Source organism: Varanus komodoensis, unplaced genomic scaffold, assembly GCF_004798865.1.
Source record: "Varanus komodoensis strain SLA01 unplaced genomic scaffold, ASM479886v1 scaffold2, whole genome shotgun sequence".
Taxonomy (NCBI): domain Eukaryota; kingdom Metazoa; phylum Chordata; class Lepidosauria; order Squamata; family Varanidae; genus Varanus; species Varanus komodoensis.
In genome coordinates, this window is record NW_025335568.1 from 7,126,284 (window position 1) to 7,144,821 (window position 18,538).

An 18,538-nucleotide genomic window follows, 5' to 3' on the forward strand; every position below is an offset into this window, starting at 1 on the left:
TCAGCCAACCTGTTTTTCCTAAGTCGGCTGTGGGGAGCAAGGGTGCTCCATGGAGGGCGTTCCAGCTCTGACAACGGAGTGTTCTCTGACATTGGAGCTGGCATTCCAAAAAATGAAAAATTAAAGCATCTTACAGCTCTCTGGGGCAGCACAGAATCACTCTGTTAGATACTGAAAGAATTCAGTTTTAAAACACCTGAGATAAACAACATCCTCCCCCAGCAACACACACACACAATTTCAATAGCTTGATTTTTAAACATTTCCATCTGGAAATTTAACAGGCACCCCTCCCACTTGTATAAAGTTGGCAGGGCTTGGGCTTGAGGTACAGTAACATCAGAGAACAGTAAGAGGGTACACTGGGTCATAAAATGTGCCCCAGGCATGGCTACTCCAAAACCCACGGAAGTGTCTAATGGTTTGCACCCCTTCAAGTTCTCACATGAAGCAGCTGGTGACTATCACCAACACCAGACCTTAAGTGGTACGTGGCTCGGCAAAATTCAACCACTTGTTTGCACCTCAATGAGCGCCGCCCGATGCACTGGATGAGCAAATACAGTTGCAGACTGAATCAGCTTCTACATCAAGTACAATCGCTCATTAAAAATGAAGCTTAAAAACTCAAAGCAGAAGACAACTAAAAGCTTTCCATTAAAATATATGCATTCTTGGAGTTTCTAGGTAGTCTAAGTAAATAACCTTTAACAGTCTGCTTAGAGGGATTTGAGAAAAATAAGAAAAAAGGTACCACGATTCAGGGTTTCAAATCATCATGTTTAGTGGTGGGTTTATTCATTTACTATAATGTACAATCACGTCTGAACAAAGAAGCCACTGAAATGAAAGCGCGTGGCTTTAAAGCTGGGTTTGTAGGCTGACGTCAGTTGTATTCAGGCAAATAAAAGTGAGTGGGTGAAAAATAAAAAGCACAGAGGAAGGCTGTGCTGATATTTCTGATGGATTGTCCTCCTCCTCTTCCTCTCACAGCATTTTCCTCTTCTCAAACTCCTTGGGGAACAAAAAGGGAGAGAAAAAGTCTGAACGCAGCGGTGGTGAGTACGTGCTGGTCATTTCTGCTGCCTCGTCTTGGCCATCTCTTCCCCGTCCAAGACCCCCTCCCTGCCCTGGCTTCCCGGGTAACATCGGCTGATTTGCCCCCGGGGCCACAAGGGGCTTGTTTGGCCAGGATGGCAGTTGGAGGCCATTGGTAAAATGCGGGGATGCCACCGAGAAGCCAGATGCCGTGGCTGCAGGGGGTCTGACTGACACTCTAGGCTCCGGAGGAGATGCTGAGAGCCCCCAGCAACTTTTGGCAAACTCAGCCACTTCATCTACGACCCATCCAGGAGCGAACTTCTGTTACCTTTTTACCTCCACCAGAAGGTAACAGAGTGTGGAAAGGCAGAGGTCATCTGAAAGAGAAGCTGAAGCAGCCCTTCCCAACCTGGCGCCAGGTTGGATTGCAATGCCAACCTGCCCCTTATACATCAGGCAGGGGAAGAGTTAATTACAGAACTGAGGGGGGAGAAGTTTCTGAATTGCACTCAAAAGCAAAGTGTGGGCGAGTTATTTCGCTTTGCCCTCGGCATCTATGGGCAACTGCATTTTACTCACGCAACAACCTTGCAAAGGCAAGTCAAGCTGAGTGCAACCCGAATCACACTAGCTAGGACACTTCCTGACTAGTACAGGATTTGAATCCGGGACTGGCCCCAGTCCTACAAACATGAAGACACGTTTCATGTCAGGTTGCCTTGAAAAAAAACTATTTGTAGGAATAAAGCGGAAAATCCTTTGGGGCACCCAAGGGCCTGGCTATAACCTGACAATCTTCCTGCTATTTGAACGCTTCCCTGGCAAGCAGGTGCTCTCCTTGAAGGCCCAACAGCTGCTCAACCAACCTTGTACATCGTAGAGCCCAGCTGAGCAGGAGACATGCTGACGGTGGCGCCTGCGCTCTGGAGGGCAGCGATCTTCTCTTTCGCGCCGCCCTTTCCACCAGCAATGATCGCCCCGGCGTGACCCATCCTCCTGCCCGGCGGAGCCGTGATTCCAGCTATAAACGAGACGACCGGCTTTGCGTCTGGACCCTGTGACGGAGAACGACACATTTCGTACAGGGTAGTCGGGGGAATGAAATGGCAGAAAGGCTACCACCTCGGTTAGTTGTAATGAATGGCCTTTTGGGCAAGAAAGTAGACATCTGACCCTGAGGAAGCTGCGGCAGAAGTTGGCCAGAGGATTCCAGGTAGGCAAATGGACACAGGTGAATGCAGGTAAGACAAACTCCTGTGCGGAGCACATGCGGATCGTCAAATCCAAGGAATGCTCGAGCCGTTTCAGTTATAGAAGTCAGCTCCAACAGGAGACATCTCAAGAAAAAGTTTTCATGATTTTTTTAAAAGGATCACATTTCAGGCTTGAAGCTTTTTGCTAGCTGTTGCATAGGCTACAACAAAAATACGAAGGTAAGCAAAGTGAGGAGCCATCGACGCTTTTGAGCAGACAAGGTTGTGGGAGAGGCATTCCGCAGGACAGTTAACAAAGGCTAACACACGAAATCAAGCAAAGCGAGGGTCACTGGAACTCTGCACCATTTGCCTCACAGGAAGGACACTATGGCAAGGGGAGAGCCACCTGGACCCACACACCAGCCAAAGAGAGCACAGCTGCTGGAAGTACGTGTCTCCACGTCAGAAGCGCTATATGTGTAATAGGTGCCTGAGTTCTGCTTTGTTTCCTCCTCCCTCCCAAAGACTTCCCCTTTCATGCTGTGCCTTTTAGATTGTACACTAGAGTGCATATACTTTCTCATTCTTAACTCTGCAAGCCTTTTATGACCAAAGAGCAAAGTTAAAGGAATAATGAAAATCAATCAACCAGAGGCCAGTTCTGGCAATGTTGTGCAGCCATGACAAAATTCTCAGGGCTGGCCCGAAGGTTCAAAACCCTTCTCCATATAGCACACCCAAAATTTCCATGGCATGGGAATTACTTTCCAATACAGTAGAAATAACTTTGGCCACCTAAATGAGAAGGGACAACTCACTGGAGAAGACCTGGATGCTGGGAACAATTGACAGCAAAGGGAGAAGGGGACGAAAGAGGATGAGGTGGCTGGATGGAGTCACTGGAGCTGTGGTTGTGGGCTTGGGTGGACTCCAAGGGATGGGGGAGGATGGGAGAGCCTGGGGGAATGTTGTCCATGGGGCCGTGATGGGTTGGGTACAACTTCGCAACTAAACAACTGAACACAGGGTGGAACGTCTGGGTAAGACCCTGCTTTTTCCTTACATATAGGTGTTTTCAGGGATAACTGGGTTGTAGCACATGATGAGGATTCTCCACATCCTACATCAGCTGCCAGAAGAACCCATGTGACCTTGCACAGCAAGTGGGCGTGAACCCTATTTCAGCCTAAGAACTGAATTCGGCTCCAGAGAAATTCTCAAGGGTTGCATTCCCACAGTAGGTAAGGTCAAAGAGTGAAGGGGGCAGAGGGAAAATATCAAAATTAGCACCATGTTGTCACTTAGAGCTCTTGCTGTCAGCAACTTCACCGTTTCAGAGCCATTTTCACTCTTTCAACTGGGCGCAGGTGTCCCGGGGAATCATGCAAACGCCAGGAAGCCACCTATCTATCAACGGGTGGGAGAAAATGAGGCGTAGGCAAGGAACGGGGACACAGCCGTCTGGAACGTCAGGCTGGTCAGGTTCCCACAGCCCTGCTTTTAACACTAGGCTGAAATTGGTGGGCATTATCTTTTAGAGCAGCAAAGGAAAAGTATCCAAATGACACCGCAAGGATTAATTTAGGATGCGATCCTTGCGCAGGTAGCTGGGGCATACCGAGAGTCAGAGGGTTTTTTCCTGTCAAAACTTTCATAGGATTTGCACAGCTGATGTCAATGGAGTTATTTCCACTCTGTGCAAGACCAGCAAATACTTGGCAGCAAAGCTATCAACCAAGTAAAGCTTTCATTCTTCGGTTCAGCAGCAGGCAGGATGTACATCCAAACCTACTGGGAGATCTCAGGGTGATTTGTAAGAGATCAGCAAATGTTTCAATTATTTATTGCAAGAACAAAGAGAGGTCCCCCGCTGCCTAAAATCAGGTGCTGCAATGAAATCCAGGTTCTCTTGGGAGGAAGAAACCAGAAGTGATTTTGCGTGTGTAAAGGAATTTTATAGGCACAATATTCCTGTGCCTATAAAATTAACCTGGTAGGGGAGAACATCTGACCTGCCGGTCGCTGTTGGACTGCAATTTGTATTAGCCCATGTGAGCATAATCACAGGTGGGGGTTCGTAATGGCTGCAGTCAAGTAACATCTCTACCCCGGCCTTAATTTCTCCCCAACGCCTCTGTGCCCCTGGTTCCTGATGGTGGACCCTGAGGTTCGGGGTGGGGGGAAGATCAGGCAGAGCTTGCAAGTCTGAAGCCTGACTCCCACTGCTCTGAGACAGAAGCTTGGAAAAGGTTATAGATCGATTTTTCTGTTGGCATATGTTCACTCCACTGTGTTACAAACCATTTGGTCAGCGATGGCAAAGATTCCATCCTTATGCTTCAAGAAAAGGGTTGTGCAAACAGAAACACACCCTTAGATTTAGTGGGACTATCCAGAGAGGAAAACATTCTTTTAGCGTGTTTACTCTTACAGAATTGTGCTTCTTAAGGAAGTCAGCAGCATCTTCTTCTGCGTTTCCACCGATCTCGCCTATCAGTATAATCCCTTCAGTATTGGGATCCTTTAGGAAGACATCCAGGCAGTCGATGAAATTTGTTCCATTGAATGGGTCTCCTCCGATTCCTGAACAGGTTCAAAGGAAACCGCACGACAGGCAATCAATACCGTGCTTTCAGATGCCGATTCCAGAAGATGTGCGCTTACAAGGTTGCTACACTGAATCAGTTGTTTCTATTAAAGGACAACAGCCTTGCATTTGCTGGCAACCATTCCAACTAGTCACTAACTATTGGATGGTTCCAATATTTCTCAAGGAAATACTAACCTGTCTGGCTTCAGGAAAAACACGACTGAAACCTTGAGACATATCTAATTAAAAGATCATTACAACACTGTAAGGATCCATCACATCAGTGGGCCATTCTAAATGGTACCACTGGCAATTGGGTCTCCAAGAGAAGTTATTCTGAGACCTCTGAGAGATCTTAAGGATTAAACTTGGAGCCTTCTCCATGCAAAATTCTGGCACTCTGCCTGCCCACAGCTAAGCCACAACTTTTCACCCACATATTCCATCACTTTCAGCATTTCCAAAGATGAGCATTGCTCTGTCTGCACATTGCTTTTCATGGATCTTTCCATCACTTCCCAACATGCACCTTACGTGGGTTAGAAGACATCATGGCCGCATGGGAGTTGGAGAAGATTCCATACGATTACAAAGATGCAGCTCCTGAGCTGCACATGAAGTTAAAAGGAAGCAGGTTTTCCCTGTGTGTTCTATTCTCAGTGCAAGGCTTCTTTTTCAACAGCTTCTTTCAAAAAAAGAATGCTAATAAGACATTGGTCTAAGATACCATGGCTTTCTCCTGGCTAAATTCCAAGGGATGCCTAGGTTCGCTTTGACATCATCTGTCATCATTTTCTTGGGGACAGAGTCAGAGAATCTGTCTCCGAAGGATTCCTGCCTGCATATTAAAAATCTACTGTGTTGGCTTTGTTGACCAGAGCAGGACTGAGTATTCCAGAGGTTCATTTCCAGAATTCTGCAAGAAGGTTCTTGCTTCTTTTTCTTTTCAGTAAGCCACACAAAACTAAATTAAAAATGAACTTCCCCATGCAAGCCACCCAGCTGAAGCATGCAAGAAGAGCTCGATCGGATCAGACAGATTGGCTTTGACATCAACACCATGGAGCCAATGTCAAGGATGGGAAATACTTCCTACGCTCGCTCCAGCATCTTGTGGATAAAACAGCACTCAGAAGCAACACCGAGTGTGACCGCAGGCATGTCAGCCCCATAATTCGCCCCTGTTCTCATGTCTCAGTCACCAGAACTGTCTTTTGACTAGGCTACCCTCCTCACAGGCTATGCTTGGCTCAACCCCACTCACACGAATTTAAGGCAGAAGGACTGTGGGAATGAGTGTTACAAAGACATGTCTACTATCTTATGCATTATCTTACACATGGACTGAGCTGCTCTGAAACCCACCAACACAGAAGGATTGTCCCAGTCCAACTTGAGTTGTCTGATGAACAGCTTCATATGTCAGGGTGCCAGATCTTGATACAATTCCTGAAGGGCAAGGAGGAGGAGATAATGAAAGATGAAAAATATTGTAAGTGATAAACTAACCTTAACATACATTATTTATTATTATTTATTTAGAACATTTCTATGCCACCCCTTGCCGAAGCCTCGGGGCAGCTTACAACACAATAAAATACAATAAAATACAAAAATAACAATATAAAATTAAAATTAACAATATAAAATAAATAAAAAATATAAAATATAAAAGATTAACTCCTATGTCAAAAGGATTATAGTCAATTTACACCAGGGATGGGCTATGGGGGCACCTCAAGACACCTTTCCTGATGACCACCAAGGTGTCCAAGCCGGACATACAAACAAAGCATTTCCCATGGCGGCTGTTTTGTGTTAATGCCCAGGGCAGTTTCTCGACCAATGTTGACCATTGCCCCAAAAGTCACCTAACACTGATTTTCAAAAGAATTGCTACATTCAAAATAATTTTTACAACGAACCATGCATCATGCTACAATACATGGAAATTTCTGAACCACACGACAATGTACAAGGGGCCTAGCCTGCCTCAGGCTGAGTGGAACATTTGCACTGCTGGAGCTAGTTCTTTCCAAGTCAGTTGGAGGAAGTATCTTCAGAGAGGCCTTCTCCTGGGTTGGTGCCCACTGACCCAAGAACAAGGGACCTGCTGGAGAACGTCCTGACCACACAAGGGGAGACGGGAACTCTTGCAAACATTCAGTGGTCTGCTGTGTTTTCACTCACCCATTTCATGCCAATCATTAAGGAAGTATCTGCAGAATGCCACAGAATGTGTATGTTTACCAAGTTCAATATTCTTGGTGCATCTATTTTTTAAAATGTGGTTTATGACAGGTGCAGGACTGTTGAGACAATGGCAATTGACTTTGAACTTGACAGTTCCAGAGAATGGAACATGAATTTCGGAAGTCAGGTCCTGAATTGAAGTTTGTCCTTGCTGCAAGAAGAAAACAATGTACTCCTACTAAAGAATCCAAATTCAGTCATAGGGTGATTGAACCAAATGGCACAATCAAGCCATAATGTGGGCAGTCTCTCTCCTTTGAAGTGCATCTGAAGTTAGTAGCATCCATACTTGATCAGGTGCTTCAGAAACTGGATTTAATTAGGACATGCTCAGAAGATGCCTTTCCCTTTCCCCCTGCTCATGCTTCTGGGTAAGCATACAAGCACCTGACCCTAGCCAATATCATACCTCGACAGTTTTTGTATTACTGGCCACTGAGTTTGGCCCTGAAATCAGGTGAAATCTAACCTACATGTTTTATAGTTCCTCTGTTAGATCAGGCAGATGTGTCCTGTTCCATTCTTTTAAATTGCAAGACTCTTAAGCTAAATACACAACAGGACAACCACAACTGGAGTTTCAAAAGCAAATCAGAACAAAAAGCCAGCATGCACCAGAATAATCTTTCAGATCTTACCAATTCTTCCTTTTTTGTGAATGTGGCCAGGCATGATGCCAATTTTACATTCTCCAGGCTAAAAACGAAACCCAAAAAACAAACTTGGTCAGATTTTATTTAGATTTATTTCAAAGTCTATTGCAAGAGATGTTAGAAAGCCACCTTGCGAACCGGCAAGTTGCGCAGGGAACCCTTTCCATTGTGTCTATCTGCCCAGAATCACCTATGCACCTGTTTCACTGTGGGTGGGAAGCAAAGCATATCTTGAGCACACGCTCCATTCTCATGATCATCCCAACAGCTACTTCAGCCACATGTCTGCTAAACTGCGCAATGCATGGTGCTCCCAGAGCCTAGTTTGGACAAAATTATTCTGCAAATATGCCCAGTTCCATTCTCACAGTAACACTGCTGTGAAGGTTGGGCCAGCAGGTGATGACCTGGCATCCTGCAAGTTCCCTGGCTAAGTGGGGAGCACAACCTGAGCCTCTCTAGCACACCACGCACCTTCTACCACCTTTAAAGGGTGTGCGTGTGTGCTTGAACAGGTGGGGGCCTGAAGTCAGAGCACAACTGCTTATCAAGGTGATGCCAAAGGACAGGCAAGGATACTAACGTCAAGGTGTATTGGTCTTTAGGAAAGCTATCTGTTCTCTAGGAAAAAAGGCACCGATCCATTTCAACGTCATTTGAGCCCTTACGTTGATCACTCCCGGACAATTTGGGCCAACAAGCCGAGTCTTTTCCTGGCGAAGCAATCTGTGTTTGACACGCACCATGTCCTGCTGGGGAATACCTTCTGTAATGCACACTACAAGGGAGATTTCGGCATCAATGGCTTCGTTGATTGCGGCAGCAGCAAATGGCGGTGGCACGTATATCACGGAGGCGGAAGCACCCGTTTTTTCTTTGGCCTAAGGTTCAATTACATTAAAAAAAGGATCATCATTCTACTGCAGCACTCAGCACGGCACAAAAGCGCTCACCACCAGCAACGGATAATGCCCTTTCGCTGTCTGAATATCTGATACCACACTGAAGTAATTCTGTGTCTGAGCTATTTTTTCGTTTTTCCCGTTCATGTTTTGCATTTCCATACTGCCCAATAGCCCAAGCTCTTTGGGCACTTTGCAAAGCTTAAAACCTTTAAAATGCACTGCCAACGTGTTCTTGAGATCTGCTTTAGGAAATACCTTCTTAAGGTCGAGGGACCAGATTCGTGACCCGCAAACAGCTGATTGCTAAAGTAGGTCATCCCTAAATTGCTTCAGCTTATACGAGAACTTCAAGTAACAGACTTGCAGCAAGTTCGCTCTGATGCTGTTCTGAGTTTCAAAAGTCTGTATTTGTGGTGCAACGTGAGCGCCTGCCATTGATGCAACAACTTGACTCCCTTTGACTTGTGGAATGAGCTGAACAGTTGACTGGATCTGGCCGACAGAATCGCGCCACCTCAAGTTTCATGCCCCCTTTTGAAGTTGGCACTGAAAGGCGGGCTCAGGCCTGCACGTGAGAGTCTCTTCCATCAACACTGTGGTTTCCTGACCTGTGCACCATGCCACAACTGTGGGGGACACTATGTATATTGAGCTGAGCTGGAGATGTGCGGGTGGGAGAAGCCGGTCAATGCTGGCCTTGTGCTTCAGGGGCACACCCACAGGATGCTGGGGTGGGGGTATCTCCCCTTGAGCAATTAGGAGGGAAGCAAAGAACAAGAGTGCATGAATGGGAGCCCCTGTGTAGTAGTAACAGAGCGCACAACCCACTTGAACTTTTTCATCCAGATGTCGCTTAGATGTGACCTCCCAATTTGGGATCATCTAAGAAGACTTCCCACGTGCTTCCTTCCCGTGAAGCTTTGTGCGAAATTACTGATCTGAAATCGGTAAAATGTTATTATGTAATTATATGTTATGAGCATTCCATTTTGGAGGTTTGTTTCACAAGGTCCTTCATCCTTAGGGATGCCACACAGAAGGTACCCCTACCTGGTACGTTCCAGATAGACAAACATTTCCATCATTTCTGACTACTGGCCATACTGCCTGAAGCTAATAGGGGCAGAAGTTCAATTCTGAAGGCACCGGGTTGGGGAAGACTGACATAAAAGTATCAACACTGGAAACACTACAGCGAAAGAGGCACCATTTCCCATGAGGGAAACAAAAGTCTTAAAAACAGGAATAAGTCACTTTTGTACCTTAAGGTTTCTGAACTACAATTCCCCAAATCTCTCCTAAGCTGGCTAGGAATGATAGGTGAATTTACAGGTAAACTTAAATGAACTGCCCCTCCCCACTTTAAAACATTTACGTCAGCTTACTTCTCTCCTTCACCCAATTTTATGCACTGATAGCCCAGCTTTTGGGGTAACACTCTCACAAGGCAACTTACAGCAATTTCTAAGTACATTAAGGTATCAAAGAACAAAACACTAAAAAACCAACACCAAGTTAACCATTACAATAACAGCGATTAGAAATGAAGCCAGATAAAGCCAGTAAAAACCCCCTGTGGAATAAAGAGGTTTCGGAAATCTGTTCAAAAGCTGCTAAGAACAGAGCCAGAAACACTTCGCAGGGAAGTTCATACAGGTGTGACAGTCTTTCAAAAGCCAGTGCCAAACAGCTCAGGGCTTTAAAAGTCAAAGGCAGCACTTCAGACAGAATGGGAAGGAACAGTTAATCAATGCAATGTGAAAGCCTTATCAGAGGCATGCCCCTTACATATGGACTTTAATATTCAGTATTTACCTCCTTTACAGAGTTAAAGACTGGAAGCCCCAGGTGCGTTTTGCCCCCTTTGCCTGGCGAAATTCCTCCTACTAGATTGGTTCCATATTCCAATGCCTGTTGACTATGAAAGGTACCCTGCAAGAGATACAGATGTGACAAACATGATTTAATTTAGTGGAAAAACTATACTGAACAAGCCTTCACCTGCACAGACCCCACTGAAATGAATCCAGATCGCTCCGATTCTAAAATCTGGCATATGAAAAAAGCCAAACAAAGAACTTTACTTCAGAAGGTGCTAAATTTCTAAATGCAGGAGAAAAACAAATATTCCAAACCTGCACGTTCTCCCCACCCCCAAAAAGGAATATCCTGTAAATATCCTAATACAGGTGATTAATTAAAAAAGGGGGGGGGCAGAATGATTCTTGGACTGAATTGAGTGATTCTCTGCAAGTGGTCAATTCCATCCAGTCAAGGGCAATGGGGAAAAACTAGAGGCGATCTGAAACCAGGGTTAGGTTACAGCAGCCTTCCCCAATCACAGATTAACAGATGTCCCACTGCCCCTCGGACCAAGGCACAATGATACACACTCCAAACATAAGTATCGCATGACAGACTATAAATAGAAGATCCCATCCTCAGGACAGAGAGAGACATCCAAGATGTAGGAAAAGGAAAGAACAGCCCCCTTGCCCTGCAACAATATTCAGAATTCAGAAGAGTATTTCAGAGTTAAAATCGCAAACCAGTAAAAATAGTTTTTACCGATTAAATTGTCAGAACTATCAAAGTAGCTTTGTATTACGAAGATGTCAACACAGATGTCCTTTATGATGGTGAATTTTATAATGAAAGTTAAACAAAAATTAGGTGCGGACTGTTGAAAAGGAAGAAGTGACATCTTTAATATATTCAAGAACTAACATAGCCTCAAGGATACCTGCAAATTCCAGCTCTACAGATTCATATCTGCCCACCATCAACAACTGAACCAGTCAATCAAGATGGACAGTCAGAAGTTCAAGAGGTCACGTCAGACCCCTAGTAAAAGCAAAGGGCAGAAAAAAGAACAAAGGGGAAGACAGAAAGCATAACCCCAACAACCACTAACAGATGAGCCCTGAATGAATGCAGCCCTTCCAGGCAAAAGAAAATTCTCCCATTGTGACTTGACATTTTGGATTGTTACGGCTGCAATCCCGTACACATCTATCTGGGAGTTAGTCCCACTGAACTCAGTGGGGCTCCCTTCTGTGGAGGCAGGCATAAGACTGCACTGTGAAGGACCCATTAAAGCACAGAACCCTTTCCCTTTTCTGAGCTGACACCAGACCCATCCCAGCGATGGCTCTGATTGGATACCAGGCATGACACAGAGAGCTGGTTCGGGCTGTTTGCGGCAGCCACGGGGAAGCCACTCCCGTGAGCTGCAGTGCCACTTGAGCAACGCAATCTGGACTCACTGGACCGGCACCGTGCCATCCTGACCGACTCCCAGCACAGCGGGATGGATCTGCATGATAAGCAGCTCGCCCAGCTCACCACAACCATAGGGGGCCACCTTGCATCCTGAATACAGGGTCCTGAAATCTAATACCTCGCATAAATGTCAGTGGCCACTATTAATTCCTAAAGCTAATACCCTGATTAGCTCAGGAGGGTTCACAGGAGGAAACAGAAATTAGCCCCGAGACAGGCTGGAAATCATTGTTCTGTACTGTTATTTATTTCATTTCTATACCGCCCCATAGCCAAAGCTCTCTTGTTGGCTTAGACCAATCCATCACCCTGTTCTAATCAGCTCTTCCCAGCACAAATAATTCTTCAAACTCAAAGCAAAGGAGTATCAGCTGCTCAACAATACAGCGTTACATAGCAAAGGTTTCCAAATACTATTAACTGAGGATCAGGCAATGACATTGTTGTAAGCTGCCCCGAGGCTTTGGCGAATGGGGCGGCATAAAAATGTTTTAATTAATTAATTAATTAATTAATTAATTAATTAATTAATAAATAAAGTGAAGTACAACCAGAACAGACCAAAAAAAAAAAAAAAACCCACAACCCCACAGCTTCTTTGCTCAACATCCAATAAGCTTAGAAACATCAACACCACAAAATGGTGCAATGGTCAGCTCACTGGCCTATCTAGCCCAGGGGTGTCGACACAAACTGGCAGGCGTTCTCCAGGGTTTCAAGGCGCTTCCCAGCCCTCCGCGGAGATGCTACAAATTGAGCCTGCGACCTTCTGCATGCCAAGGTGCTTCTCCACTGCTACAACCTTAGCCAAACTTATGAAGGTACTCAGTACCGAATCTGAATCATGGAGGAGGATCTACCTAGTCTTCAAATGGAACCTCCATGCACAGGAGAAATATATCTGGATATCAGGTGATGGGGTCAAAACAGAAAGGGCTTTTGCCTTCATGCCCTGTAGTTTTTTGGCTCCTGCAAGAAACAAAGTTGTAATCCTTTGACCTAGCCAAGCAAGACTCTTTTTAGGTTTTCTATATTCTATCTTCAGGGAAACACAGAAGCATCAGCTTTTCTATCAACAAATCCCTTGGTGTAGCTTAGGACACAGCACCCTAAAACATATTCCACAACCAGTTCATAAGAAGGGCAGGCAATTGGCTGAGTCTTCTAGAGAACTCTTCTTGTCCAGAAATGAACACATATTCTAAATGCACCAGAAACGTCTCTACAACAGTGCACTGCAGAAGATGAGGAGTGGTGGGCAGGCAGTTCTTCAAAAAAGCTTGTCAGCTGTTCTTCAACAAGTAGGAAGCTCATCAACGAAACCCAGGCAGGGTTCCACAAACACCACTTGGAAATGGCTGTTCTACAACATGAGAAAAGGTACAGGGAATTGCTTGGCCATCCAAATACACACCTGTTTGCCAGTAAAACCTTGGCAAATGACCTTTGTGTCCTTCGTGATGTAAAGGTTCTTCCGTGTGGCTGAATACGAACAATGCCGTACCCCATTTTTCTGCACTAGAAAATAAAAATGAAGAAAACAATGAGACATTGAACATTTCTACAGATATCTCTGGTAAATTAGGCTGCCTTTTTTACCAAATACAGATGGTTTCCTAAGTTAACCTTAATTACTATTAAAACCATTTTTTAAAAGAGTTCATTGCACCTTTAAGATTAACAGGAAAAGAAACAGATTGACATTGTAGGAGTTTTCATAGATTATTATCTTCTTGAGAAAGGAGAAATCACTGATGGGGATCTTTGCATGTCGTCCTGAACCTGTACTATGAACTGCAGATCAGAATGTTCGGAGTGCACAATTGCAAGGGCTCCACTTCACTCTCAAGACACCAACAAAGAAGCACACAGTTTCACCCAACGGGAGTCACGCACAGCTCTCCAGTGAGGGTGGAAATTCTTTGGCATCCTCCCAATTAAAACTGACTTAAGAATTGCAGTTCTGGTGCTGCTTAGAGTGCCCTAAAAAACCAGAACAAGCTGCAGCCTTGTGCTCCAATTTAGATTTGCTGGGGCGGGGTCAGACTCAACCTTGAAATTGCATAGTTGCAAAGGTGAACCCTGCCCCACATTCCAGCTCCAAGCTAGAAAGGAGAAACAGCATCCGCTGCGATGTGGCATTTTCAGGGTACTTGGAGATCCTTGTCAGAACAGCATTATTCTAAGAATGACCCCCTCCCCACCCCACTTCATATGGCCAATAATAGCTTTGAGAATTTTGTGTTTGGTGTTGTTCTTGTTTTTAAACAAGAGTGCACCCTTTTTAAACAAGGGTGCACTTCAAGTAGCACCACGGGTGTTCAAGGATAGGCTGGACGTGCACATGGTGGGCATGTCGTGGTGCCGGAGGTCAGACTAGATGGCCCGGGAGACCCCTTCTGACTTGCTCTGTTTCTATGTTTCTAAGAGTTAAATTCAGAAAGAGAAATTTGCAGCAGCAGCATGTGTGGTTTGGGAATTCAAATCTGCCACTAGGAGCACAACACAACAAATGCAACATCTCACCCAGTAAAGCTGAACATTCTGCAGAAGCAGGTAGAAGTATCTGTTCGTGCACATTTCAAGCTAAGTTTCCCAAGCAGAAGTAGCGTGTGTAAAGCTGGGGAAAAGTATTTGCTTTGAAGAATGGGCCACCCCTTCCACGAACAAGATATTCTTCAGTGTTTTGGCATGCTGCTTTCCCAGTTGCAAACCACTCATGTGAACCCAATAAACAAGAAGGTAAAAAAGGCTTTGCTGGATCAGATCAAAGACCCATCCAGTCTAGTGTTCGGCTCACACGGAGGCTGGTCATGGGAAACACAAGCAGGGCCTGAGCACCCTTTTGCCCATGTTCCTCAGCAACTCATGTGCCTAGGCATGTTGCCTCTGGTGCCAGAGGTAGAAAAAGGATTACCAGCCGCTGACGGTCTTCTCCTCCATGAATCTGTCCATTTCTCTTTTAATTGGGGGCCATCACTACTTCGTGTGGAAGTGAATTCTGTAGTTAAAATGCTCTTTCCAGTTCCTGTGTTTGTGTGTACATGTGTGTGGATGGAGGAGGGGGGATTCCTAAAACTTTGTTCCTCTAGATTCTCAATTTGGAAAAGGCAGGTAGGAAGGCATGATTCTTCTACGGTAGCCCACAAGAAAAGGAGTCCCAGCTTTGTTAGTTTTTAAACAGTACATTCCCAGTAGTCATTCTTCAGAATAGTTCCTAACACCAAGTGAAATGAAAAATGTGGAACCAAGAGGCAAGGGAAAAACCCCCACATTCATTGTTATTCAGTGCTCATAACTCTCTAAGTACACTCAATCAAGCTTTTGTTTTTAGAAGAAAATCCAACTGCAGAACAGATTTACTTCAACTGAATAATGAGTTGATGAGAATTAACAGTGGCTTGGTCTTTACCAAGTTCATAAGTATCAAGCAATTAGTGCTATTAGTCACAGAAAGCTACGAGCCAGGCTGACAGCCCATGATACTCTTCTCCAATCGGAACCTTACCAAATACATGTTAGGGTCCACCTGCCTGGAACAAAACTGGGCTGGAAGCTATTACCCTCATGCCGCAACTTCCTGCTTCTTGTTCAAGTGACAGACAAACCCAGTCAATGCAACCTCAGCTGTCATGGAAGGCACAAGAATTAAGGAAGATTTACAGCAAAACCATTCCCCTGGCTATTTCTCTAGTTCTGCAGAAACCATTCCAGCTTCCTACTTTTGGGTGTGCAGGGGTCAGTCCCCCGTGTGTATTTAGCCTGCACTGTTGGGAGTGAGAAAGCTGACTACTTTGGCAAGCCCAGTTAATGGCATATGGCTGCCCTAATCCTCAGTAAGCTACTCAAAAGAATTCCTGTGAAAACTCAACTAGTTCTGTGTTACAATATACCTTTACTGTGGGAAGGAAAACAAACTGGGCATGTTTAGCCTTGAGAAGAGGAGAGAAGGAACGATAACACTTGAAAGGCTGTCACACAGAGGAAGGCCAGAATCTTTTTTCTCAATCATCCTAGAGCACAGGACACAGAATAATGAGTGCCAGTTATAGGAAGTCACATTCCAGCTAGATATGAGGAAACATTTCCTGACTGTTACAGCAGCACAACAATGGAAGCCATGGTCTAGGGAGGTGGGGGGCTCTCCCACACTGGAGGCATGCAAGATGCAACTAGACGGCCATCTGCTAGGAATGCCTGAACTTGCAGTCCTGCATTGAGCAGGGGTTGAACATAGGGTTGTGACTGAAAAAAGCTGTTATACCTAAGCACAAGCAGTACCTATAACGAACCAACAGAGAATTGTCAGGAAAAGAATTTATATAAATCTGACAACAACATAAAGGTATATAAATATACGGCAAGACCACATTTGCAATACTTTGCACAGTTTTGGACTCCACTTCTAAAAAGCCACTGTTGAGATAGAAAAGGTACAGAAAACAGCTATCAGAATGATCAAGAAGATGGCAGCTCCCCTGTGAGGAAAGGTTACAACAGCTGGGATTGTTAAGTTAGAAGATGTGAGGATAGAGCAGTTCAAAATTATGTATGGCATGAATAACACAGGTAGGGAGACATTTTCCCCCATTTCTCATAATAATGAAAACTGGTGAGGTCATCCCACAAAGCTCAAGAGTAGGAGATTCAAGAAAGATAAAAAAGTACTTCTTCATCCATATCATAATTTAATTATGGAATTCACTTCCACAAGCTGTGAGTGATGGCCACAGACACGGACAGGTTTAAAAAGTTATTAAACACATTCACGGGGACTGAAAATTCGTGCTAGTCCTGATGAGCTATACTGTACCTCTCCTAACAAAAGCATTATGGGAAGCCCACCAGTAGAACAAGTGCAAAGCAGGCTCCCAGAGAAATGCCTGGAACATGTTATACCACTCTCCTATTCATGGGCTTCCCATGGGCAACTGGCTGGCCTCAGTGGGCAGGCAAAGGGCTGGGACTGACCAAATGAATGCTAAAGTGCAGGATTTCAGCCTCCCTGTATGCAAGGCAAAGTCAGTCCTAAGGTGGGGTTACCTGCAGGCTCTGCAGGCAGTATCACTCTGCAAAGCTGCAAGGATCCTGACTGTGCTTCCCTGGGACACTGTCACTCCTTGACCATTCCTGGACTACATGCCCCATCCTTCCTGACCATTACACACACGCTAGCTGCATAAGATGCAAGCTGCAACTCAGTGCAAAAAGCACCTTCTCTGCATGCAGCTTTGATCCCTGGCATCTCCAGTAGGGTTAGGAAAAAACCCTGCCTGAAACCCCGAAGAGCTGCTGCCACTCAGAGCAAACGACGCTGGGGTGGGCGGCCCAAGGGCCTGACTCCAGACCGGGCAGCTTCCAGTCTTCCTGAGAGAGAGAGTGCAACCACAAGCAGAAACACGCTTCGCAGCAATGCGTTCCGTGAATCTTCTAAAATCTTCACCACAAGACCCCGTGCAACTTTATCTTCGCTTATTTGTTGTTGCTTTTTCTTTTTCGACTCAATGCGTGCTTAGATTTTGTCTCGCAGCCCGTAATAAAAGGTAACTTAGCGAGCAAGCAGAGGACCGCGGGGACAGCCCCACCCGCGATTTAAGGGGGCTGGCCCGCCGCCAGCCCCGTGGGAACCCCGCCCCGCCCCAGGTGACAGCCCGAGCACTCTGGGGAAAGGCAGGAGCCCGCGGAGGGCATCCCACGCCCCCGGCCCCTCCTTCGCCCGCAAACCGGGGGCCGCACAGCCCACCCACGTGGCCTGCAGCGAAGGCGGGGAGGCACAAGGGGACCTCGGCCCCGACCTTTTGCCGCGGCTCGCACGGAGAGGCTGTCAGGGCAAGGGGGCTGCGGCGTCGGGCCCCGATCCCGCCCCGAGACGTGGGGGGGGGCTTTCCTCCCCCAGCCGTTGCGGGAAGGGGCAGAAGTTGGAAAGGGGGCTCGGCGTCACGTGACGGGGGCGGGGGCGGCTCTCCTCTCCCCACACCGCGCGGGCCAGCGCGGTACTCACGGAGCAGGAGGAGGCGGCCCAGGCCTCGGACGCCGCTGCCACAGCACGACATCGCCGCCGTCCCCTCCCGGCGGCCAATGACAAGGGGGCCTCGCGGGCTGGCAGACGCCCGCCCCTTCCGGCCGCGCAAACGCGCCGCGCGCGCCCGTGCAGCGCCTGCGTGGAAAGATCCCGGAGCGCCTCGGCCGCGCCGGAGCTCACGGCGGCCAGGCCGGAGCACGAAGTGGGCTCATCCCTCGCACGCGGCTCCGCGCCCGCGAGACCGCTCCGGAACTGGCGGAGAGAGAAGCCGCACGGACAGGCACCTCGCCGGGCAGCCCGGTGGGCGAGGCCGCGCCGCGGCCGCAAGGGGTTCTGGGCGTTGTAGTCCGCGCGCCGGTTCGGGGCTGGGAGCGCTTGGCTGGCTGTCCGGCGGCGGGACTTCGCCCTCCTCGCGTGCGCGGTGCCGCTCCCGGACGAGCCCTTCTCAAGGCGCGGGTTTCTCGCAGGCCACCTGGCAGGGCTGCTCCGGGACCCTGGCCGTGCTTACCTGGGAGTAGGCCCTATGCAACCCGGAGGGCTTGCTTCTGAGTAGACCCGCCTAGGACTGCACACCCCGGGGCGTCCCTCGGCGCAGA

The 18,538-nt window shown here is 46.9% G+C and overlaps 1 protein-coding gene across 2 annotated transcripts; it reads right to left on the bottom strand.

Annotated features, from left to right (window-relative positions):
- Positions 1-759: 759 nt before the first annotated feature.
- Positions 760-18,020, bottom strand: SUCLG1 (succinate-CoA ligase GDP/ADP-forming subunit alpha). 2 transcript variants are annotated; one of them, XM_044428982.1, is made up of 9 exons: positions 17,922-18,020; positions 13,335-13,438; positions 10,454-10,570; positions 8,402-8,614; positions 7,719-7,776; positions 6,193-6,276; positions 4,669-4,820; positions 1,908-2,096; positions 760-1,014 (listed from the first exon to the last, which is right to left on the bottom strand). In XM_044428982.1, exons 1-9 carry the CDS (start codon positions 17,971-17,973, stop codon positions 988-990), a joined length of 996 nt encoding a protein of 331 aa, XP_044284917.1. In that variant the 5' UTR covers positions 17,974-18,020; the 3' UTR covers positions 760-987. The 2 variants fall into 2 exon arrangements, with proteins under 2 accessions (XP_044284917.1, XP_044284918.1); XM_044428983.1 differs by lacking the exon at positions 10,454-10,570.
- Between the last annotated feature and the right edge of the window lie 518 nt (positions 18,021-18,538).

What these genes read in the sequence shown, in the direction of transcription:
- SUCLG1 (XM_044428982.1), bottom strand. Translation starts at nt 17,973, where the DNA reads ATGTCGTGCTGTGGCAGCGGCGTCCGAGGCCTGGGCCGCCTCCTCCTG. An exon ending in GGGCCGCCTCCTCCTGCTCC is followed by an intron (nt 13,439 to 17,921) that starts GTGAGTACCGCG and finishes TTTATTTTCTAG; the next exon opens with TGCAGAAAAATGGGGTACGG. An exon ending in AAGGTTTTACTGGCAAACAG is followed by an intron (nt 10,571 to 13,334) that starts GTGTGTATTTGG and finishes TATCTCTTGCAG; the next exon opens with GGTACCTTTCATAGTCAACA.